This window comes from Castor canadensis, chromosome 6, assembly GCF_047511655.1.
Source record: "Castor canadensis chromosome 6, mCasCan1.hap1v2, whole genome shotgun sequence".
NCBI classification, from domain to species: domain Eukaryota; kingdom Metazoa; phylum Chordata; class Mammalia; order Rodentia; family Castoridae; genus Castor; species Castor canadensis.
The window spans coordinates 140,213,463-140,239,020 of record NC_133391.1 but is presented as its reverse complement, the minus strand read 5'-3'; the positions used below and the strand labels follow the sequence as shown (position 1 = coordinate 140,239,020).

The window sequence follows — 25,558 nt, the reverse complement described above, 5'->3', positions numbered from 1 at the left end:
GCTCAATACCACACACATGGTCAGCTGTTCTTCCTTCTCTTCCCACCATGACCATTCTCTCACTTCTAGTTCCCAAGGTAACTTTCCAAATGAGTTGCCTATACCCATATCCTTCTCGCTAGCTCTGATATCTACGGAATAATGGAATAATGCTTGAAATAAAGGCAAAACGATTTGTCTGTAGAATCAAGCAAGGACTGACATTGACAAGCAACAGGTCCTGAGATGATGATCCAAGACTACAGCTTTTCTAGAAGACATTGGCATTGCCTCCTAGATACAGAAACAGCTGGCTTCATCCCACTAGTTCTTCTTTGCACACTTTAAATATGTATTTCATGGGGACCGTATGATTCTCCTGATTTCACGTCTGCCTTCTTTTTTTGTTCCACAGATTCTTCTGGAAACCCTAAGTTCACCAGGTGCCGTTCACCTGAACTAGAGACCTTTTCATGCCACTGGACAGATGGGGGTCAGCATGCTTTAAAGACCCCAGGATCCATACAGCTGTTCTACATTAGAAGGTATAGCCTTCTGGTTTTTCTCTTCATATATTTGTCAATAAAAGTGTATTGAGTCATATGCAGGAAAGAAATAGAAGTGACTTTTTTGAAGACCTAAGTGTATTTCACTTGTTCATTTTACATTAAGCCTTTACTAAGTGTAGGGTACTATTTTAGGCACTGGAGATACAGAAATGACTACAAAAAGATAAAATCCTTGGTCTCATGGAGAGTCCTTTCCAGTGAAGAGAGACAGACAATGAAGAACAAGTATTAGCTGGTAACATAAGGTTATTAAGAAAAACAAAGCCACAAAGAAGATAGTGTCAGCACTGTGTGTGTATGTGCATGAGGTGTGTAAATCAAGCTGGTTTATGTAAAGATATTCAGAAAGTGTTTAGTAACACTTTCAAAATGTATAAATTAATTATGCTACTTACCACATTCTTAAACACCCTAAGTACAAACTCACAGTCAAGTGCCAATCCAAACTTTCGATATCAGGATTTTGTGTTTTGTCTATGAAAACAAAACTATTTTGAACATCTTAGCCAAACTAGCATAAGCCCACTGCCCTGTTTATCTGACAAGGGTAGAATAAGGAGGCTAGGAGGATCACGACTACACTGCACTGATCAGTGTACAAGTGTAGTAGACTTTCACCGCCCATTTAAACAAAAAAGACAATAGGAAGGAGCTTTCTGACTCTTGTCATTGTTTCTTAGAATTCAATTCCTAAGCAACTCCTGAAACTTATAGAATTATAATTCTTGTCCCTGACATACAAGCAAGACTATGACATGATTTAAGTCAACACTATAGTCAGGGAAGGCAGAATGGAGCAAGGGAGGAGTAATGCAGAGGCCTTCAGGTCATTGATCTGGCCATGGTATCCAAAGTACACAGGAATCTAAGCACACTGAGCTGTCAACAGAACAGCTAGGGTGCAAGGCCACAGGCACCTAATCTTTGCTTGACTCTGCTTCTTGCCAGGTGAATTAGCAGAAGAGGCAGCCTCAGCAAGTTAGGGCAACTGATTCGGAACAGTCTCCACCACCCTGTAATGCAGATGCTGCCAAATTTGACCTCTGACCTTGGAGGGGACTCAGCATTAAGTGTGAATCACAGGCTCTGGGAAGCATATTAGAGCTTCTGTGTTCTCAGATCTTCCCAGGGAAATGTCTCTTGTTCAAAGGAAGTAGGCGGGTGACCCTTGGCTGAAGGGTGTATCCCGTACCTCTGCCATCACCCACAACAGCCCCGCAAAAAATGTTACCCTGCAAGAAGTTTCATTTTCTGTGCAAGGTTGGGAGAGAAATTAGAGGGGAGAAAGAGGATTTTTACTATTTTTCCCTAAGGGTTAAATTTTAAGCCAAGAAAAGTATGTGATGAAAACATTTGCTCTTAAAACATAAATGTTTTATTTTTATTATTTCTTCTCCAATGGGTTACCTTTAGATGAAAATCTTTTCTTCCACTCTTTATTCTGATTTTTAATGATAGTCTCCTCTACGGTTATCACTCCTTACATAAGAGTCTGAGAGCAAACCTGAAGCACTTAATTTGAGGACTAAGAGGAGAAAGCAGCTTCCATAAATTGGCTTTAATCATCTGCATAGAAATTCAGCCCGGTGAAGGCAGGTGATTCAGTATCCATTTCATGAACCCACTTGGCTTTTTGTCTCAATTTAAAAGTTTAAGAACTCAGTTTTAAATATTTATTCAGTTTGGGTTAATGAAGAAGGAGTGTGTGAGTTGTGTTTTGAACTAGCTGTTCCTGATCCATCTTGCTTAAGATTAAGTGCTTTCAGTGGTTTGTTCTTTGGAGCTAATGGATTTGGGATAACCTAAACAGGGTTTTTCACACAGTTCTCATGGGAACCAGAATGGTAACATTGCCAATTGAGAAACAGAGCTGGCATCCCAATTACAAATCCAGGCCTGCAAAGCATTATCCCTACCTCTTTGGAAAATTTTAATACTTTGAGTTATATACTATCAATTTTGATAAGTACATTTGATTTCTCCTCTATTATGTGAAAGTTTCATTCCATAGGCAATCTTATTAAACCATCTCTAATTCACTCTTACTTAGTCTGAATGCTAAGATCAAACAAAAAGTACTATATTTCAAATGACTCACCTAACTCCCTAATCTTTTAATCATTTTCTGTTACTCTAAATACACATACACACAAAGACATTATCCTTTCTTTTGCCCTTTACCCATTTTCTTTTCCCATGAGTAATGAATCTCTCTCTCACCCAAGGGCATGCAACTTTTAAGAATCTCAATCAGAATTTAAGCAATAATTGACTGTTACAGACCCTGGAGACTCTGTATTTTAATCTCAAGTTCATTCCAACAGCTGATACACAGCTGTCTCAAAGACCCACTGATACTGTGTAAGTCTCCTCCTGGTGCCAAACAGTCCAGCCTGGGAAGCAGCTGTAAAGAAGCAATATGTGTCTTCTCTCTACTTCTCATCCCTTCCTTCCAGACCCTGCCTTTCCCATAGCCTGCAGTGCCTTTCTTGCCCACAGTGGAAAGGTCCCAAGACATCATGGTCTAGCCTTCCAGCCACAGGCACTTAAGCCTGCACAGGGTCATTCCTGCTTGCTTCCTCAACAAAAGATTGCATAGTTTTATGTCTCCTTTACATAACTCCTCTTCTCAACTGATAATGAATTATCCCACCTGTGTTAGTCAAACTTTTCATTGCTATGACAAATAACCTAAGTCAAAAAACTTAAAGGAAGAAAGATTTACTTTAGCTCATGGTTTCTGAGGTTTTAGTCCATAGTTGGCCGAGTCCATTGCTATGGGCATGTGGCAAGGCAGAAAATCATGGCAGCAGGAATGTGACAGAAGAGGCTACTTACCTTCTGAAGTCCAGGAAGTCCAGAGACAGACAGAAAGAAGGAGTTGGGGCCAAGATATACCAATAACCTACTTCCTCCAACTAAGCCCCACCTTCTATAGTTTCCACCACTTCCCAAAAATGCCATCAAATCATGAATTCATCAGTGGATAACAAGCACCTCACTTTGACTTTGGTATGATTTGGAGAACTATTAATTCTTTTTTTAATCCTCCCATTATAGGAGCACTCAAGATGGGATCCAAGAATGGAAAGAATGCCCAGATTATGTCTCTGCTGGAGAAAATAGCTGTTACTTTAACTCATCATATACCTCCATTTGGATCCCCTACTGTATCAAGCTAACTAACAAAGGTGGTATGGTGGATCAAAAGTGTTTCTCTGTTGAGGAAATAGGTAAATCACAGGTTTGTGTTTCCTTTGACATAGCTTCAGACTAATGAGTGGGGAAGCCCGTGATTTCTAACTATAATCAAGTAGAAAGATTTTGAAATGGTGTCCATTGGGTACATGAAGTCCATCTTACAGGAGATGGGATCAATTGGTGAACAGGAGGAAAGGGCAGGGAGTAGTTAAGTTGACTCTACCCTAAAGAAGGCTACCAGTAAATGTTGTAAAGAAAAGACTTAGAGTCTTATCCTTTAGGAAGTCTTTGAATCTGAATTGAATTCTGTGTGCCACTACCAGGGGAAAACTCAATATACTCTTAAGATTCCTTCTTTCCTAAATATTTGATATAACTGTTATATTCAGATCTACTGAAAGATGTTGGCTTTTGACCTCTATCATTGCTATAATCAAAGCCTAGATATTCTTTATCACAAAGCATAATAATTATGGAGTTTTACATTTACACAACTGCTACAATCAGTTTAAAGACATGTTTATATGATCTCAAAACAAACATTGGAGATAATCAGCTCAGTGAACTAAGTCAAAGATCCAAACAGATGATCTTTTGCACATCATACGTGGACATGAGAGAGAAAACAAAACAAAACAAACAACTATAATTGGAATATCCATGTTTACAGTATGATAGTATAAACAGCAAAATGGAAAGAATCAAAGAAGGACTTTGAGTGTAGCTGACCTTGATAGCTCAAAATCTATCCACAAAAGCTCATTTGTTACTTACAAGAATTCCTTGTCCCTTCTCATAGATGAGTTGCTCTTTTATGTGGTTTCCCAGGCATCAGCAGACTGAAGGAGACCAGAAGAATGTGGCTGGATGCTGCAAACAAAAATGAGTAAAATCTGACAACCTGGCTTTAAGGGAAAGATTGAGAAAACTGTAATAAGCAGAAAAGATTGCTCAATTGCATAGTTTAGAAAGTCTGTTTAGTATATGTCCTAACATCAGTGGATGTAGCTGTTAAGCTAAAGCTAAATGGAATTGTAGAATGAATGGGGGAGTAAGAGCCATGTTCTAACCCTGTCTCTGCCAATAGACAGCCCTACCATTTACCTAGATGACTTTCACTGAAAGCCTGTGTGCCTGGTGGTAACAGAATGAGTAAGATGGAGTCAAATAGAGGAGTCAGGCAAGTCACAAATCTTCACAGTACAGTGTGCTATGATACAGTGTAGCAAGTGCTGGCCTTGAGGTGTGTGGAATGCATAGCAGCCAAGATGATGACTGAAAGCATAGATGATTGACTGCACCTGAGGGAGGAGAAGGAGCTGCTCAGAGATGGTCACATTTCACTTGCCTCTTAAAGCATGAGTGAGAATTGCCAGGTGCCACAGTGACTGGCTCTTGTAGCAACTACTAAGTTCTAAAGGTGACAAACAGGACAGAATGCTCAGACTCAGAAACAGTTGGGAAGGCCTACTGGCCAGCTAGAGAAATCATCCAGGGTCTTGTGAGCCTCGCAAAGGAATTTGGGCTTTATCTGACTACCAAGAAGAGGTGCATTTGAAATGTTTACTGAGGATAGTAATTACTAACACTCACGAAGGACTCACAGTGCATCACTTATTACTATCATATGAGATGGATTCTGTTATAATCCTCATTTTACAGATGAGGCAGCTAAAGCTCAGGGCAGTGAAATGACGAACTCAAGGTCAAAGAGTTATAAGGAAGAGCTGGGATTTTACCCTAGGGAGCATAACTACAGAACCCATGCTCTCAATCTCAAGACTGGGCAATGCTACCTGTCATGTACTAACATCTCAGAGAAGTTCATACTGTGTGTACCATAGATTGGAGTTAAGACAGACTGGAGGTGAAAAGATTAAACGACTAGGGTAATCAAGGTGAAAGATGATGACAGGCAGAGATATAACAGTAACACAAAAGCAGGAACAAGTAAGTGGCTGAGAATTAAAGAGAGCAAAGAACAGAGTTAAGCCTAGTATGCCTTGAGAAAGATGTCAATCAACTGAGCCCTCAAGTGCTACCGATATTATGTAGCACTTAAGTTCTACTTAAGAGTTCTACTACCTCACAGTGCTGTTCCTTGGGTTTAGAGCAATATATTAGTTAGGCATTTGTCATTTTTTTCAGGAAATAGTTACTGACATATCCTTTCCTTGGGCCAGGCAAGGTTCAATGTAGTAGAACTGAAAATGTGTCCACCATAATGGGATTTAATCCCAGTGAGGAAGGAAAAAGAAAACGCCATAGAGAATTAGTAGAGAATGAGAATTGGGGTGTTGGAGAAGTTGCAATTTTAAATAGGGTTATCAAGTTGTCTTCACTGAGAGTAACATTTGAGTACAGAAGAAAAAGAGAATAATCGTGTATGTTTCTGACAGAAGGGTATTTGAGTAAGAGGGCACACAAGACTAAAGATCTAGAGATGGAATGACCAGACAGCAGTAGAACTGGCACAGACTGAGCAGGGAAGGCACGCCCATGGGAAGGGAACAGATTTGAGAGATCCATAGTTTTCAAGCCATTGTAATAACTTTGGCTTTCATGTGGTGTGAGATAGGAAACTTCAGAGGGATTTAAATGATGAGTGATATGTTCTAACTTAAGTGATAAGAGAATCACTTTGTCTATTGTACTGAAGACTGTATTAAGAATAGACTGAAGGGGCACAAAGACCTAAAGAAAAGAATAGTGATGAGGGTAATGCAGCAGGGGGGGTATGAAACATGGCAATGACTGAGACCAAGTATAGAGGTGCAGACAGTGAGAAGTGCTTAGAATCTGGGTGCATCTTGAAAGTACAGCTGACAGAAATTGCATTGGTAGGAAAAAGATGAGTCAAGGAAGAACTCACTGCTTTTATTCTGAGCAACTGGAAGGCTAGAGTCATCACTGACACAAATGGGGAAGATGAAAGAGGAGCGAGTAGGTGTTGGGGAGGAAGACCAGCAACTTCTTTAGGTGTATATTAAGTTTCAGATACTTTTAAATATCTCATTGGAGTTGTCAAGTATGACATGTGGATGTGTGTAAAGATAAGGGAGAGGTTATTCTAATGCTTGTAATGGTGGTACTTAGCTTTCCCAAAAGGACACTGTCTCATATCCTCTATTTAAAGTGGAAAAGGAAAATTTTAAGATGCAATATGAGTAGTAAGTTTAAAATATTTTCCATCAAAATATTTTTATAAGAGTTGGGCATGGTGGCACACACCTGTATCCCAGCACTCCAGCAGCTAAGACAGAAGGACCATGAGTTCAAAGCTAGTATAAGCTACATAACAAAACTACTCTGTCTCAATAAAATAAAAATATATGATAGATAGATAGATAAACAGACCACTTAAATGGTTATGCTTTGGTTATAAGGATTCCTCAATCCCCAACAAATCGAGAAGGGCAAGGTATTACTGCCATTATATGGGCATATCTAGTTTGAACATCCTTCAAATTTAACTTCCAAAATGTATTCATGTGTGTATCTGACTACTAAAACAGAAATAGTCTTTCCTTATTTTTAAAAAAGTAGAATCTACTCCATAGTGACCAGCAGCATACATGCTCTCCTACCTTAAGGTCTGTTTCCATCCTGGGACAACATAAGAACTTCCCTCTTTGTCCCCCAGATTTGGTGATCAATAAGAGCTCCTCACACCACATATCTGTAAGCGTATCTCTGATCAACCCTAAGGACCCAGACTTCGCAACACTCTAAGTGACCATCTACATGTGGTAGAAAAGAAAGAAAACTTTGTTCTGTATCTACAAGTAATTTTCAAAAGCCTTGGCGATAATACCTAAATAGCCATATTTTACTTGGGACTATGCAAAACATAAATTTAGATGTAGTTCCTAGTTTTGAAATCAATACTTGTCTTCACCAACCTTTGGGAATCTCTGGTTTTTGTGGTCCTACTAATTAGAGTGCACAGATTTATCTAAGAATGTAGAGTATATCAATAGAAACTGAGCAAATGCTATGTCCGATTGTTCACGTGGTTAAGTAAAAGACAGAAAACCTTGAACCATCATGAACTTGAGAGCAGAGTAATGCCTTCATTCTTATGGCTGAAGCAACCTAGGAAGGCCTAGAAGCCAACAAAGCCAAAATCCACTTGCAAAAACTTCAGAAGGAAAGTACTAGCAGCGATGTAGAACTAGTCAGACAAGGTCCTAACCCTCAGCTTGTACACAGTTTGGAAGAAAAAACATTCCTCTTACTTCAAGTTCCAAAAATGCCACATTTAAATGCAGAGATCTTTCTGGCTCTCTGTTCCTCCAATTTTGAGTTGAAATAAATTCCTTTACCAAAATCCCAAAGCATTAACACTATTAGAGCTACAGGAAATATGAAACACGACAAATCTTTGAGAAAAAGCTGTAAATCATATTTTAGACTCAAAAAGAAGGGACTTTCTTAAAGTTGAAAAGTATCATCCTTAAGTTAAAAATGGCACTGTCTTGTAAGGTGAGAGACATAATGACAGGAATAATCGAAGAGTTAAGAGTATGAATGATCAAAATGTATCAAGTAATTTTGTCTCCTCAAAGGAAAGCATTACATTAATGTCAAACTCATTAATCTGTTTCTCTCAGATTCTAATTCTCTGTTAAATTACACAGTGCAACCTGATCCACCAATTGGCCTCAACTGGACTTTACTGAACATCAGTTTAACTGGGATTCATGCAGATATTCAAGTGAGATGGGAACCACCACCCAATGCAGATGTTCAGAAGGGATGGATAGTTCTGGAGTATGAACTTCAATACAAAGAAGTAAATGAAACTCATTGGAAAATGGTAAGATGTCACTACATCTTACACTGTGACTTTTCTTCTTCCTATTTCAATGAGACAGATGTCTCATTTATAATTAAACTTCCTTTTGACCTAATACCACATGCCCATGCTATATGCTCCATAATTTCTCGTTAGAGGAAAACCCATCTAATCAGTAAAATACCATCTCAGAATTCTGTAAGATGGCATATGCATACACATACACATCTATATGAATATATATATCAAAGCTATTAGAAATATGAAACATGATTAAATAGCTCTATATGTATATATGTGCTCATATAGTTACAGTTATGGGAAGAAAAGTATCTCCCTAGGTATTCTTTAACTGGAGAGCAAAATCATAGACTCTAAACACTTAGCTGTCTTTGGCAATATAACTAAACACAAAAAGGATCATGAACAAGGTCAACAGTGGACTCTAACAAATATGCTACTAAGATTTTAATTGGTGCTACTAACAAGACCTCTATTAAAAGCAGTTCTTAAATGTATCCAGAAGAGAGGCAGAGTAGGGAATTCATCCCTTAGAGGATTCAGAAATATGTTTTCTTGCATAGCTCAGAGAAGAATCAAGCTAAGACCTCTTATACAGGCAAGTAGAGAGTAAGTTGGCCTCTGAACCCCTCACTTCCTTGCCAAGTGTGTGGGGACTCAGCATTTAGATAAATTCCACATGGCATATAACAAGAAGGAAAACAGGATTATCATACTGCTCCCAATATAGCCAGTGCTAAATCAGTTTAACCACAGCCACACTGGCCAAGCCACACAATTTCTGGCCAGGAATGAGGTTGTACCCAGCAGCCTGGCCAAGCTCATCCTCAGAATTTTGAGACTTACTTACTTCCCAGGCCCTGTCCATTCAGTGAATCACTAAAGAAGAATCCAGTTTTGTCATTAGCAGAACGCTAAGTTTGAGCAGTTTTGAGGTTACAAAGCTGGGCTTTGAGGTTTTATTTTCTAAATCATTTTCATTCATTTATCTTGTCTGTAACTTGGTACAAGCAAGCCTGGTTGGGTGCTAACTCAAACAAGATTTTCTAGATCCAAGTTATAATCAAACATTTATTCAGAACAAGGTATAGAAATAACAACTTCACACAAGGCACTGTGCTAGGCTCCCAGGAAAGCAGTTCTTAAAATGGGAACTGTGGACCTCTGAGAGTACCTGAGACCCCAAAAAGTCCACAAAATCAGTATTTTCACAATATACTAATACATTATTTTCTTTTCTTCACCATGTTGGCATTTACACTTGTGGTACAAAAGCTGTGATGGGAAAACTGCTGTCACCTTTACATGAAGCAAGGCAGTCATACCAAACTTTATTAATAGTCACTGAATTCTTCACTAACATGAACTCCCAGTGGAAAAAAAAAAGGGGGGTGGGTAAAAAGTCCAGGCTTACATAAAAATTTGCTTGATGAAGACATAGCAGTTATTAATTTTGTTATATTTCAACCTTTGGGTACATAGCTTACTTATTTAATGACTGATTTGCCACCTGAACTCCCTGCCTTTTTGCATGAAGCACCAATTTTCTTCTTGAAGAATAACTGATAAACTGGTAGATGGCTTCTTGTATTTGGATTGTCAAGTGTTTCTTAAGAAGGAAGTAAAATTTGTTATTCAAGTAAAATAACTAACAATACTTGTACCAATGACAAAATTTGAACTTTCAAAAGAAGCAGAATTTTGGAAAACTTGTATCTGTAACCACAAGCTTCATAGCTTTCCAAGGCATGAAATTTTTTTCCAAATAAGCTCCATGGCGATATTGTGAAAGTGATGTTGTTATATTATATAATAAAATGCCACAAATTTACATGAGTCAGTGAATATTTTCCAAATGACTGATACTAGATAGAATGGTGAATTTTCAATTGTTCAATAACAATTGTATATATTATCATGTACATGATGTTTTGAAATATGTACACATGGTGCAATAGCTCAGTGGAGCAAAATGATACATCACAAACCATTTTTTGGACTGGGAACACTTAAAGTCTACTCTCAGAGACTGTCAAAATATAACGCATGCTTATTAATTATTGTCTCTAGGTTGTACAATAGATCTCCTAAGCATATTGTTCCTATTTACCTGAGGTTTTGTATCCTTTCACCAACATCTCCCTAAACCCACACTTCCAGCCCTATAGCCCCTGGTAACCACCATTTTCTCACTACTCCAGAGTTCACCTGTTTTGGTTCCACATATAAGTGAGATCATGTGGTATTTGTCCTGTGCCTGGCTTATTTCACTTAATATGTTCCAGGTTTTTCCATTTTGGCACAAATGATAGGATTCCTTCTTTTTAAAGCTGATAATATTCCATTCTACATATATCCCATTTTCTTTGCCTGTTCACCCATAAATGGACATTTAAGTTAATCTGTATCTTGACTATTGTGAATAATGCTACAGTTATCATGAAAGTGAAAATTCCTCTTCAACACACTGATTTCATTTCCTTTGGATAGAAACCCATTAGTGGAATTGCTAAGTCATATGGTCATTTTATTTTTAACTTTTTTCAGTAGCCTCTAGACTGTTTTCCATAATGATTGTATTAATTTTCATTTCCACCAACAGTGGGAAGAAGTTCCCTTTTCTCCACCTTTTCACCCACACTTATCTCTTGCCTTTTTTATGATTGCCTTCCTTACTGGAGTGAGATGATAGATACCTCATTGTAGTTTTGATACACATTTCCTTGTTGATTAGTGATGCTAATCATGTTCTCGTATACCTGCTTTTAAGAAACACCTATTTGGCTCCTTTGCACATTTTTTTAATTACTTATTTTCTTGCATTCGAGCTGCTTGAATCCTTTATATATTCTGTATATAACACATTCCATTCACTCAGTCATTTCTTTTGTTCTTCAGAACCTTGTTTGTTTAACATAATCCCATTTGTCAAATATTTTAATTTTTGTTTCCTATGGTTTTCAAGTCATATCAAAAAATATATATCACAGACTGGCAGAGGAGCTCAAGTGGTAGAGTACCTGCTTAGCAACTACAAGGCTGAGTTCCACACCCAGTGCCACCAAAACAACAACAAAAAATCACTCAGATTAATGTCAACAAGCTTTTCTTCTGTGATTTCTTCTAGTAGTTTTATAGTTTCATTCCTTACATCTAAGTCCTTAATACATTTTGAATTGATTTTTGTATACAGTATGAGACAGTCTCTACTTTCCTTCAGATTTTTCTTCACCATTCATTGCAGTGACTCTCCTTTCCCCTTTGTATGTTCTTAGCACCTTTGTCAAAAATCAAAGGACCTAAGTGTCTGGATTTATTTCTAGGCTCTCTATTCCATTGTATTGGTCTATGTGTCTGTTTTTCTGTCAGTACCATGCTGGAGGGGTTTTGTTTTTATTTGGTTTTTTGTTTGTTTGTTTTGGTTTAGTTTTCTTGAGGCAGGGTCTTGCTATGTAGCCCAGGCTGAACTTAAACTCACAATCCCCCTGACTTAGCCTCCCAATTGCTGGGGTTACAGGCATGTGCCACCATGCCTGGCTCCAGCTTTATTGTTTCATGCTCAAGATGGCTTTATTGTTTTATGCTCAAGATAGCTATTCAGTGTCTTTTGTGGTTCCATATGAATTTTATGGTTTTATGATTTTTTTATCTCTGTGGAAAATGCTATTGGGATTTTGATAAGAATTGCATTGAACCTACAGATAACTTTGAATAGTATAGCTATTTTAACAATATTGATTCTTCAGAACTGTGAACACAGGATATCTTTCCATTTATTTGTGTCTTCTTCACTGTTTCAGAGTTTTAAGTATGCAGCTCTTTCACCTCCTTGGTTAGGTTAAATTTACTCTTAAATATCTTTATTTATTAGGGCTATTGTAAATGGGGTTGTTTTCTTTTTAGAATAGTTCATTGTTAGCATATACAAATGCTACTAATTTTTATATGTGGGTTTTGTATCCTGCAAATTTATGGACTTGTTCATTAGTTCTAATGGTTTTTTGATAGAGCCTTTAGGGTTATCTTATCTGCACAACAACAAAAAGGAAAGCTGTTAGACAATATGATTGATGAACATAAATGCAAAAATTCCAAACAAAATATGAGCAAATTGAATCCAATAGCACACTAAAAAGATTACTTACTAGAACATATTTAATGAAAAACTGGAGAGGCAGCTTATAAAGTATAGTACTTATCTTGCTTATATAAGATCCTGTGTGTGGTTTCCTATACCATCAAAAAACTATATTATGATGTCAATAGATGCAGAAAAGGTATTTGACAAAATTCAGCAGTCTTTCATAATTAGAGCTCTGATTGGACACATTAGATATAGAAGGAACTTATTTCAACATCATAAAGGCCATCTGTAAGTAAACGGCTAACATGATACTGAACAGTCAAAACCTGAATGCTTTCTTTCTAAGATCTGCAATAAGACAGGATGTTTAATTTCATCATCTTTATTCAAAATTATACTAAAAGTCGGAGCCAGAGCAATCAGGCAAAAAGAAGAACTAAAGGCCAACTAACCTGGAAAAGAGGAAGTAAATTGTCACTCTTTGCAGAGGTACATATAAAGAGAGAGAAAAAAACTAAGTAGTGAATTATCTAAACTAGAAATCAAGGAAGCAATCTCATTTGTAATAGCTACAGAAAATTAAATACCTAGGAATAAATGTAACCAAAAAGATGAAAACTCTGTACAACAGTGAAAAAAGAAATTGAATTCAAACTCCAGTACTACCAAAAAGAAGAAGAAGAAGAAGAAGAAGAAAGAGTGGGCATCCTTATCTTATTCCTGATCTCAGAGGAAAATTCTTCAGCTTTTTTGCTGTTGAGTGTGATGTGAACTGTGGTTTTGTCATGTATGACTTTTGTGTTGAGATACATTCCTTCTGTACCTAATTGGTTAATAATTTTTATCGTAAAAGCATATTGGATTTTGCCAAATCTTTTTTCTATATGTATTGGGATGACCATATGGTTTTTGTTCTTCATTCTGTTAATGGGGTGCATCACATGTGATAAAACATTCTTTCACCCCTGGGATAAATACCTTGACCGTGGTGAATGGTCTTTAACACACTGTTGAATTTGGCTTGCTAGTATTTTGTCAGGGATTTGCATCCAAATATCAGCCTATATTTTCTAGTAGTGACCTTGTCTGATTTGGTATCATAGGTGAGTTTGGAAGAATCTCCTCTTTTTCAGTTTTTTGAAAGAGTTTTAGAAGAACTGGTAAAATTCTTCCTTAAATGTTTAGTAGCATTTCGCTATGAGGCTTTAAGGTCCTGGGCTTTTCTTTGATGGTAGATTTTGTATTACTGATTCAATCTATTGTTCCATTGAAATTTTCTGTTTCTTCCTGATTCAGTCTTGGAATGTATCTAGGAATTTATTCATTTCTTCTAGGCTGTCCAACTTGTGGTTTATGGTTGTTCATAGCAGTCTCTTAAGATCTTGGTATTCCTATGGTATCAGGAATTTTGTCTCTTCTTTCACTTCTGATTTTATTCATTTAGATCTCATCCTTTTTCTTAATGTAGTTAAAGATTTATAGATTTTGTTCATGTCTTCAAAAAACAAATTCTTATTTCTCTTGATGCATTCTATTATTTCTCTAGTCTCTATTTCATTTATTTCTTCTCTAGTGTTTATCATTCCTTTATTTCTGCTGATTTTGGAACTATTTTGTTCTTTTTCTAATTCCTAGAGGTCTAACATCAGGTGTTTGGAGAAGTTCAGCGTAATATAGAAAGAAGTATATAGTTAAATGTGAGCAGTAAAATATAATCAGTAGTCAAAGATTATCTGATAGCATAGAGTGGGGAAAGTACCAGGAAAGACTTAGAATCAATGGTGCACAACAGTCTCACTGAGACTTGTATAAGGAATAGGTAGCCCCACGCAAGCCAATATCAGGGTTAGGTATAGTAGGAGGCAAATGAGAAAACATGAGTTTGGTGTTGCATATGTGAAATGTTGAAGGAAGATGGGGGCGAAATCCTTAAGTCAACTTACTGAGGTCCCCTTTTTGGTTTTGCTGTTGGTATAACCATAAGTAATATTGGTGAAAATAAAAGAAAAATTAGAGATCCCAGAATATAAACCTGGGCTTTTAAAATATTTAAAAAATAATAATAAAGTAGTTTAATATTCAGAATCCTGCGTTAGGATGCAAATGGTGCATGTATTCAGAGGCTCCTGTAAAAGACACAAACAAACCATGTCGGGCATACATGGGGAAAATAAAAGAAGTACTTTGTGAGTCGAAGCCAACTGGGGTGAAAAAAATTTTTTCCAGATGCTAAAGGCCCAGCTTCTGACTTAATAAAACAAATTAGGAAAATTTTATTTATGTGAAAATCCATGCTGTTGAAAGTGAGTGTTCCAAGTTTTCAATAAAGAGGAACAAGGTGTTCTACCCAAAAACATATGAAAAACACATTGAGTACATTCTTTGGGTATTTGGTGTTTTGGAGGAAAACACCTCTTTGATAGTAATATGTCTTACAAGTCTAATTACATCACCATCCTTCTCTGGGGAAGTAAAGAATAGCCTGATCTTCAACACTGTGAGACCCTGAGGCTCAGTGTCAAAGCACTCCAGTGAATTTTCTTTGCAGATTTTTGAATAGCAAACTATTTTGAGCTGGGTTTGAGCCTTCTGTAACAAGCAGATTAAGTATATAGTTGCTTCTAATACAATTATTTGAAAGCTCAATAAAGACAACTATGGCATTTCTAGGACCCTTTCCAATTCTGTGATTACAAACAGATGTTGCCCCAGAATTCCCAAGGAACATAGATATATAGCTTGCCATAAGGCTATAATTTGTTTTGGTGTAGAAATATGTTTGTTTTTTTTCTGTTTTGTTGTCTTCCTCCACACAGAATTGTAATGTCCCAGATAAGAAAACAGCATATTCTCAGTCTTTATAGTTCTTCCATTCTTCATAATTCTATTATTTTTAAATATCTCACAACCTAATACAAAGATATAGCTGCAATTCTTTAAGCAAATCTGTCATAGCTTTGGGTTTATACCAAAATAAATTTGAGGAGTAATTGCTTTTCAACAAAATGATTCTTTACATAATTTGTCTCAATCTTTTTAAAAATAACAGACTCCCTCTGGGCATTTAAAATATTACTCATTTTGTAAAAATCCACTCTGAATACAAATGGGAAAACACCTGAAGAGTTTGCTGCATTGAGCTATCGACTCTTTTGTCTTGAAAGATGGACCCTGTCTTGCTAACATCAGTTCCAGTGTACTCATTGAGACTGGATAAAGAATATGAAGTGCGTGTGAGATCCAGACAACGAAACTCTGAAAAATATGGCGAGTTCAGTGAGGTGCTGTATGTAACACTTCCTCAAATGAGCCCATTTGCATGTGAAGAAGGTAAAAAAAATATTTTTTAAATGGTAGCTAACATGGCTTTTAGCAATATAACAATGAACACATGCCTTCATTATTAGCATATTATCCAGAACAAAACCCATTAACATTCAAATATCAGGGTGAGAAACCTTGATCTCACTATCTTGTAACAGGTGTTATATATATTGTAGAAGTAAGAAGATTTAGTTTCCAAATTAATTTAGAAAAGGTTCTGGGGTGGGTGGGAATTTAGACACAGGAATTCAGTGGTTATCTCTGAATAGTGAACTTTCAGACAAGTTTATCCACAATGTCTCCTTGGATGATTTTAATACCTTATTAAATAAAAAGGCATATTAAAAAATGGTTTTCTTCTGCCCCTGAGATAAGACTACTGGAAACCAACTACAAAGTAGGTGGGAAGCACTTAGTCTTAAGGAAAAAAATAAAAGTTTTGCAAACAAATTCCTCCACATCTCATACAAGTATAGTGAAATCTGAAGGCAGGAACCTCAATAATACACACATACATACATATACACGTATTTTTAAAGCTGTAAGATTTATGTTCCATATATCTAAGAAATTTCTGCCTCTCATATTTGTGATAAATCCTCAATCTGAAATCTAAAAAATTTCATCACACTTTTTAAAAAAGAAATCATATATGGGTATTATTTAATTAGGTTTAACAAACATTTTTTCCTAGAGCTAAATCCCTTATCGATACTCTTTGAACATATAACATTCTTAAAGCAGTTTGTTTTGTTTTCTTATGCATGCTTTGTGTTTAAACTGTATCCTTTTCATTTTGAAGGATTTTTTAAATGTGAAAATATTTGAACAATGGACAGAGGTGTTGTGCTCTTAGAAAGACTCCTAAGCATTCCATTCTGTTTGTGTGATTATCAAGTGAGATCACTGACTTCACTAGATGAGTTCAAATTACCAACTATTTTCATGGGGAAAAGGACAATAAAATGTACACTTTGCTACAATGATTCATAGTTCTATGAGTTAAATATTCTTTTTGTGTTTCAGATTTCCAGTTTCCATGGTTCTTAGTTATTATCTTTGGAATATTTGGTCTAACAGTGATGCTATTTGTAGTCATATTTTCTAAACAGCACAGGTAGGTCTTAAAGAGTCTCGTGTTTTTGCAAGTTGTTTAGATTTCTGTGTGTTTCTATGAGTTATTTGACATTATGTCTTATTCATTATGAGTGAAAATTTTAATTAACCCAGTAAATTTTACCTCCAGTTACACATTTACCAGTTCTTTAAAATTCAATTTGTTGAATCCAATGTGCCCATCCTGGAGAACCTACAGTTTAGATTCTTTCTAAACTGTCTGGGGTGTTGTATAGGACATTAAAAGGGTTAGACTAGGGATCTGTATACCATACACCTTGTGACAGATACCTCCTTATCTAAAAGCTACCTCTTCCCTTCAAATCCTCAATGAAGTTGACCCATTCACTCCGAGACCCCAAAGCATCACTGAACCTTTGACTGAGTCTGCTGTAGTCCTTATGCATAGGAAATTTTAAGTAGCAAACTAAAGCCATCTACATAATTCAATCTAATAAAACTTATTTTTAAGACTTCATATGATGGTTATTTCAGGTAAATTTGGGTTTCATTTACATTATTAGGATATCTATGATTTTGTATTTCACCTGCATTTGTAAATACAGCTAAAATTATTTCTAAATTTGAAGAAATTCCATTTTGCATTCTCTTGGAGTCAAAAGATTTGAATTCCAGTTATTGATCCACTGGTGTTTGATCTTGTTTGCATTCCTTACTCTCTCTGGGTTCCCACATTTTAACAGATAATGTGAGGGTGTTGGGTTACATGATCTTAACATTTCCCTTGAACTATGAGATACTGTCATCCTATTTTTCTGATTCAAAGAAACTCAGTCCACACTACAGGAAATATTTTATACAAAATGTAGGGAAAAAATTGGTATAAATTGATTGTTGGTTTCTTACATTTAAGGTCTTTTTAAAGTTTCATGGTTTAATCATACCCCTTCTCTTAGAACTAGGCTTATTAGCACTCCCAGGTTGTCTGGGACTCCCCTGGTTTTTACACTGAAACTCCTTTGTCTAGGAAATCCCTTAAATCCAGGCAGCTAAGATAGTTGGTCACCCTACTTATAATTGAAAACGAGTTCTCCAGCTGAAACCAAGAGGCAGCTACAAATCAAAATGGGATTTATGTGAATATTTTATATAAGATTTTAATATGCTTTTAGGGTGGTAAACTTCAAAATAGAATTTTATCAGCATTCTAGAGTGTTAAGTATGTTGGAAGTCTCTAACTGAATGCAGAATGGGTTCTTTTTGGTGGTTTTATAATGTGAACCAATAGGAAAGCAAAATTCACTCTGCACAATTTCATTTTGCACCTAGCTTCCTAGCAACATTTCTACTTTACAAAAACAACTATTATAAATTGGGATAGCACAGTTTTCAGTTGTTAGGGGAAATAAATATAGTTTTAGGATTTTAAAGTAGTTTTTGCAATTAAGTAACACCAAAATGAATCAAATGATTCTGTGCATTAATTTGAGTTCAGTGATATATATATATATAGATATATATATCTATATATATAGATAGATAGCTATATAAATGTATATATAAGACTAGAATCAATTTCAAGACATAGTGAGGGTAAAGAAAATTTATTAGGCTGCCAGTTATGTTATCTAACAATATATGAAACAAAAACTTCCTCTCAATGAATAGGATTTCAAAGAAAATATATCAGCCTTTCTCTAAAAGAATGTTTTCTGTGAGTAATGAAACTTTAAACAACCATAACAGTTGGTTAAAAATCACCAAATTGTAAAGCTGATTTAATTCTTTATTATACTCCCACTTTCCTGGAAAAATTGACTTGTTTAAAAAAATCAATTTTTAAAATTTTCCCATAAAAACCCTTATCATTGCCTCAATGTCTAAATTTTCTAATGAAAGTGGGCAATGGTAGAAAATAGTTGACAGTGGGTATAGAAACAACACCTGGTTCCAACAATTAAAATACTCCAAAGAATGAGGTGCTGGTATTGGTCTTCCTGAGAACTACAGGGCTATCAAGGAGTTTAGGTCCTATGTGTCTTTGAAGTTTTATGAATCATAATTCCTTATCTTGTCTCAATCCAGATGGTCAAAAATCAACTCTAGATTATTTTATAATGTAATTCATATTTTAATAAGATGATAGTAATGTCACAAACACAGTTTCAAGCCAGGTTATGCTTACTCTATACTAGCTCCCACCATATGACCCACGCAGCCTTTGCCCTATTATTAAGGAAAGAAATAACTGTATCCGATAAAATAGAAGTGGGAAACTGAACACCAAATTCAGACTGCAAGTCTGTATTTTGTTATTTATTTTTATTTTGGAATAATGACTTTGCTACAAAGTTACTACCAAAAAGAGAATCTTCACACAAAAATCTAGATTTTGGAGTATCTTTAAAAATGGAAAGATGTGATCAAGCTAGCCTGATCTTCCTGCATGGCACATGTGTGGAAGTGGAGAACCAGCTGTCCCATTTTGCCACCACCATCATTCTTCCTAACAGCACTGAAACTGTTCTTTTACTTACATGAAAACTTGGGCCCTTGAAGTTTCAGGGTATGCCACTGTGGCATAAGGTCACCACAGCTATAGAAAACCACTGGCATATACAGAAATACATCATCATATTCCAAAAAAAAAAAAGAGGAGAAACACATCCAAAAACTCAAACAGCCATTTATGAATATTTGTTTCTTATAATTAGTAATTGGGTTATATTTCTTTATGTTTTAGAAATTGTGAAATATATATTTAGAAATGCAGAATCAAACAAAACACAGCATCATGACAGAGATCACAGAGTCTGACTTTGGAGTCTGGTCCTCTGTGTTTGATCCCTAGTTGAGCCAAGTATTAGTGCATTATTTAAGCATGTTCCTTAATATTCCAAATCTTTGCACAGATAATATCACCTGTCTCCCTGGGAGTCGGAAATATTAAATACAATGTTGAGTGTAGGAGTCAAAAACTTATTTTATAAGGAATCAGATAGTAAATTTTTTGGTATTGAGGGCATATGTCTTTGTCCCAACTATGTAGTTTCACCACTGTGGCATGAAAATAGAGACTATGTAAGACATGGTTGTATTCCAATAAAAATTTTCCTACAAAAACAAGTGGCAAGCCAGAACAGGCCAACCTATAGTCTAATAGTACAAAGTGTATCCCACAGTGTCTGATTTATCAGAGGCATTCAAAAATGACAGGAATTGTTACTAATAGTTTATATTATTTACTTCTATATCTGCTATTCAAACAGTAACAATTTGCTTAACATACCCCTCCCCCTGGTAAGCATGGTGGAAACTACTCAAAGCAACTTCTAAAATGGAATTTGGCTTATTACTTGGATTAGGTAAAATTCCAAATGGAAATATTAAGAGAAAGTTTTCCTTACTGAATTTTAGTATATGGTCCAGTCACACTGAACAGAATAGCAACTGACATCCACAAATCAGGCTATTATCCCTGCCAAACAATGACATTTCTGAATACTTAGGAGGATTTTTTAGCCATAAAATGAGTTGGTTGGGATGAATAATCCTTGAGTTTTTTTCTAGTGCTACAGTGTTGGTTTTAAGATATAAACTCCAGTTATCCTATTAACAAAATAGACAACTTACTCACACTTATTAAAGAAATGCTTATTGAGAACCTATGTGACAGGAATTGTGCTAAGTGAGATTCGATAATTGTGTATATAAATCCATCCTATTAGGGATAGTACTATCCAAAATGATCCCTGTAACATTCTAGTTAGAGACCTCAGATGATTTTACAATTATTGTGAACTCTGTGGTGCTAAATTATTCCAGTCCATCTTTTTTTTAAGGGCACAAATAACTTTAGCTCCATGTGAATTGGATCTTTTTTCTTTCTTCATTTTTTCTGCAAATTATTCATCAAATATACATTAAAATTGCCTTCCTTATAACTGATATGAAAATTGGCTTCATACAGAATTAAACTTCTTACTCCCAAATACTAAAGTTCAGAATGCCTCAAACAGTAAGAACACCTGCCTAGCAACCATGAGGCCCTGAGTTCAAACACTAAAGATGGTTATCAGTAAAAAGCATTAAGGGGAAAAAAAGATTATAGGAAAAACACATTTTATTTAAATAGACCTCAAATGAGGGCTTTTTTGTTACTGTTTTTCTTCTACAGTTTTTTAAACATTACTGCCTAATGTTTTCCTTTCCTTTCTCATATTCCATCTATAAAATACCTATTTGAAATAAGTAATAGTACCGCCAAAATTTTATTTCTAACTTTTGAAATAAGAGAACATGTAACTTTTAAGATATGTCAAACCAAATTTTATTTGATTTCAAGGATTAAGATGCTGATTTTGCCTCCAGTTCCAGTTCCAAAGATTAAAGGAATTGATCCAGATCTCTTCAAGGTAATTAATAACTCTATCTAAATTGTAGTTAGCTCTAATTAAGTGATACCTAAAGAAAACGTCAATGTTGCGAGGTGTTTTTTTTCCTAATCTCTATGTATCAAATTAAAAATTAATTATTATGAGTTTCTTTTCATAAATCTTCATTTTCTTTCTGCTTCCTAGGAAGGAAAATTAGAGGAGGTGAACACGATCTTAGCCATTCATGATAACTATAAATCTGAATTCTACAATGATGACTCTTGGGTGGAATTTATTGAGCTAGATATCGACGATCCTGATGAAAAGACTGAGGGATCAGATACAGACAGACTTCTAACCAATGACCATCAGAAATCACTTAATATCCTTGGGGCAAAGGATGATGACTCTGGACGTACCAGCTGCTATGAACCTGACATCCTGGGGACTGATTTCAATGCCAGTGACTTGTGTGATGGTATCTCAGAGGTGGCTCTGCCACAAAGATTAAAAGGTGAAGCCAATCTCTTGTGCCTTGACCAGAAGAATCAAAATAATTCACCTTATCATGATGCATCCTCTGCCACTCAGCAGTCCAGTGTTATTCTAGCAGAGGAAGGCAAACCACAACCACTTCTTCTTGGTGAAAATGAGTCAACTCACCACGTTACCCCTACTCAAATAAGCAATCCTAATTCACTGTCAAACATTGACTTTTATGCCCAGGTAAGCGACATTACACCAGCAGGGAGTGTAGTCCTTTCTCCAAGCCAAAAAAGCAAGGCAGGTATAGCCCAGAGCAACATGCATCCAGAAGAAGTCACACTCTGCCAAGCAAACTTCATCATGGACAACGCCTACTTCTGCGAGGCTGATGCCAAAAAATGCATCACGTTGGCCCCTCACCTGGAGGTCAAATCACACGTAGAGCCAAGCTTTAACAAGGAGGACGTTTACATCACCACGGAAAGCCTTACTGCTACTTCTGGAAGGTCTGGACCAGAAGAACATGCTTCAAGTTCTGAGACACCGGTCCCAGACTATACCTCCATTCACATAGTGCAGTCCCCACAGGGCCTGATCCTCAACGCGACCGCCTTGCCCTTGCCTGACAAAGAGTTCCTCTCCTCGTGTGGTTACGTGAGCACAGACCAACTGAACAAAATCATGCCGTAGCCTTTATCGGATTTCCCAAGAGTGACATATTCAATCGCAAAGAATGGGCTGGGGATGAATGCTTAAACCAAAACCACGTTTAAACCTTTTCTGGAATAATGTGAGCGTGGGTGTGGCTTCTCTAAATGCCTTTTGCTGAAATGTTACAACATGATATTAAAATGAAAAAAAATAAGAATGCTTAATCAGATAGATATTCCCATTGTGAACTGTAAATATTTTAAAGAATTGTCTCAAAGACTGTGTAGTGGCAGTGATTGTCTTATTATTGTGGGTGATAATTCTGTGACACTAAGCATTGAATGGCTACATTTTTAATGTATACTAAATCATGCTTTTTGAAAAAGCAAGGAAATCAGGTGGCTTTTGCAGTTCAGGAAATTGAATACAAATCATAGAACAGACTAATTTTTTCTTTTTTAAATAATTGGGTACTAAAACTCTAGGTGAGAAGGCAGAAATAGTTTGAATATGTAAAACATTTATTTTCACATAAAATTGATAAAGATATTTTAATAACTTAGACTTCAAGCATGGCTATTTTATAACACACTACGCACTGTGTACTGTATTTCATGGTGACCCATCTAAAGAATGTAGCAACTACAGTCTAAAGCTGGTTTAATGCTTCTGTCTGTGCACCAAAAGAAAAACAAACAACAAGTTTGTTTTTTACAAAGCCCTTTTTATACCTCCCAAAACTTCTTAATCAATTCTAAAATGTCTAGTAGCCTACATTACTGGAACATACTCATTTTAATCTGATTTTTAAATGAATATTTTTTAATTTACAAAACTTAAAAATGTTTACACAGATCAATATACCACAAACCAAAAAGAAAAAGTGAAAAACTTTATTCACCAAATTTTAGCTCAAGCTGGAAAGCTATGTGCTAAGAGAAGGAGAAGTTATAGCTGGTCCTGACTGGCCAGGATGTGTAAGTGCCACCGCGCACATAGTGGTGAGGCTTTTAGATGCTGAGCTTGGCGTTATGATCATCTAAGCAGGAATAAGGTACAAGCAGCATTTTGTGAGTTGAAGCAGGTCAAATAAAGTTGACTGGGTAATGGAACAGAAAGTTCAAGAAATAGGTGTTTGTTTAACAGCCTACAGCCAGACACATACTCATTATTCTTGGTAATGCGACAGAGGAAATGAGGTTTTCCATCCCAAAGATAACTCAGAAATAATCAAACCAGTAGCAGAAACTTTCTCTCAGACCAAACTTTTTATAGGACTTACTTTAAATCATAAAAGAAGTTCCAGAATTTATTTCTACTCTGAAAAGTTTGGCCTCAAACCAGGTAGTCAGAAAAAAAAAAAAAGAAGAGGCCTAAGTAATTTATACATATTTTTCCATTCCTTAATAATTTAAACATCATTCTTTGGGATAGCTCTCTATAAGAGTTATGAAAAAGAGACAACTCATATCCCACTGAAGAATACTTCTCAGTTTAAGTTTAAGTATTTTTTTTTTAAAGCTTAGAACTTTAAAGTTAGCTTTAACTTAAATAGTACTTGCCATTTAGCTCAGCCCTTTTGTGGGAAGCAAGCTTCATGGTTGGTAATTTCAAATTCCCTCTTTCTTGCAAGAAAACATTGTAGATCTGCAATTGGGTGTTTAAAGTTCAAGACATTACTTTGTAATAGATGTTGAATAGATTTTCTGCTACTTTGCTGCTATGGTTTCTCCAAGAGCTCCATAATTTAGTTTCATATAAAATATCATCAACTTAGAATATAATTTGACTTAAAGCTATGTGTTTGGAAGATCTATCTTGCTCTTTCACAATAGGCTGACCACATTTCTATAGCCAAAAATAGCTAAATACCTCAGTCAGTCTCAGAATGTCATTTTGGTACTTTGCTGGCCACACAAGCCATTATTTACTAGTTGTGTCCTGCAGTCTATATTTAACTTTCCTTATGTCTGTGGAGTTTTTCCTTCAAAGTTTAATAAATTTATTTTCTTGGATTCTTGGTTGTGTGCTTCTGTTGTCAAACCTTTGGCATGAAAAACGTCCTAACCCAGACTGTACACTGAGTCCTTCTTGTAAGGGAAGCTTAGCACAATTCGTTTAAAGATACAGTCGATGGTATGGAGAGTTTGGGTATATGCTGGACTACATAGAAGCAAAGGAGGCAGCTCTCTGCCTCTATTTTTCGAAGAGACAGAAGCCTAGCTCAGAAATATCTGTACAGCTTATCTGGACTGTGTCCTGTCCTTGGGCTGCAACTTCTTATGGACAGAGACTCAGAACCATGCTTTGGATGTGTCAAAGAAGTTGAATATTGCATACAAGTTGGTATGGGATATGTGGAGTTTGGAGGAGAATGGTACTTTAGCATTGTCTTTAAGCTACATTTCTAGCCTTCCCAAACCTGCCCACCTCCCCCACCCCGACCCAGGCCAGGGAATGATGCCAGTTAATAGGCCATGTAGGAGTTTGATAGAGCAATAAAGCCATGAAGCATACATTCCTGCTGCAGGAGGCCCCAGGTGGAGTAATCACTGAGTCACAGGTTTTTGTGTAGCCACTGAGTCCTGGGAGGTGGGGAGGCTGGAGATGGCATTGATAAGTCGCTGAGAAATTATTTATTCATTCAGCAAATTGAATACAAACTGCCACTTTTCATACTTGAGGATTGTACTCAATTAAAAAAAAAATAACTTTCGCTGCCTGCTGACTTTTTCCCTTTGAGAGGCCATCACCTGAAAGAACCATGAGGTTAAGCTTCTAGGCTTTCTTATTTGGAAATATGGCTTGGAAAATTGTGTGTTTTCGCTAGGATATCTTAACATATAACTTATGCTACCTTAATATTTACAAAAAATAAACAAAAGGTCAACAATGTAAGCAGTAGATGTTTAATTTCTTGTATAATGCTACACAGGACTCTACCTCCCGTGAATTTGAAAGTACACGATCCTATTCCAGAAAAATAATGGCA

The 25,558-nt window shown here is 36.2% G+C and overlaps 1 protein-coding gene across 3 annotated transcripts in view; it reads left to right on the top strand.

Moving 5' to 3' along the window:
* Window positions 1–24,581, top strand: part of Ghr (growth hormone receptor) — a 237,152-nt gene extending 212,571 nt beyond the window's left edge. For all 3 annotated transcript variants that reach the window (XM_020181293.2, XM_074077541.1, XM_074077540.1), the window contains exons 4-10: window positions 395–524; window positions 3,609–3,781; window positions 8,390–8,568; window positions 15,817–15,982; window positions 17,003–17,093; window positions 21,399–21,468; window positions 21,634–24,581. In XM_020181293.2, the coding sequence (XP_020036882.1) occupies window positions 395–524; window positions 3,609–3,781; window positions 8,390–8,568; window positions 15,817–15,982; window positions 17,003–17,093; window positions 21,399–21,468; window positions 21,634–22,605 (1,781 nt within the window). In that variant the 3' untranslated portion in view covers window positions 22,606–24,581. The remainder of the gene's footprint in view (window positions 1–394; window positions 525–3,608; window positions 3,782–8,389; window positions 8,569–15,816; window positions 15,983–17,002; window positions 17,094–21,398; window positions 21,469–21,633) is intronic.
* Window positions 24,582–25,558: the final 977 nt, after the last annotated feature.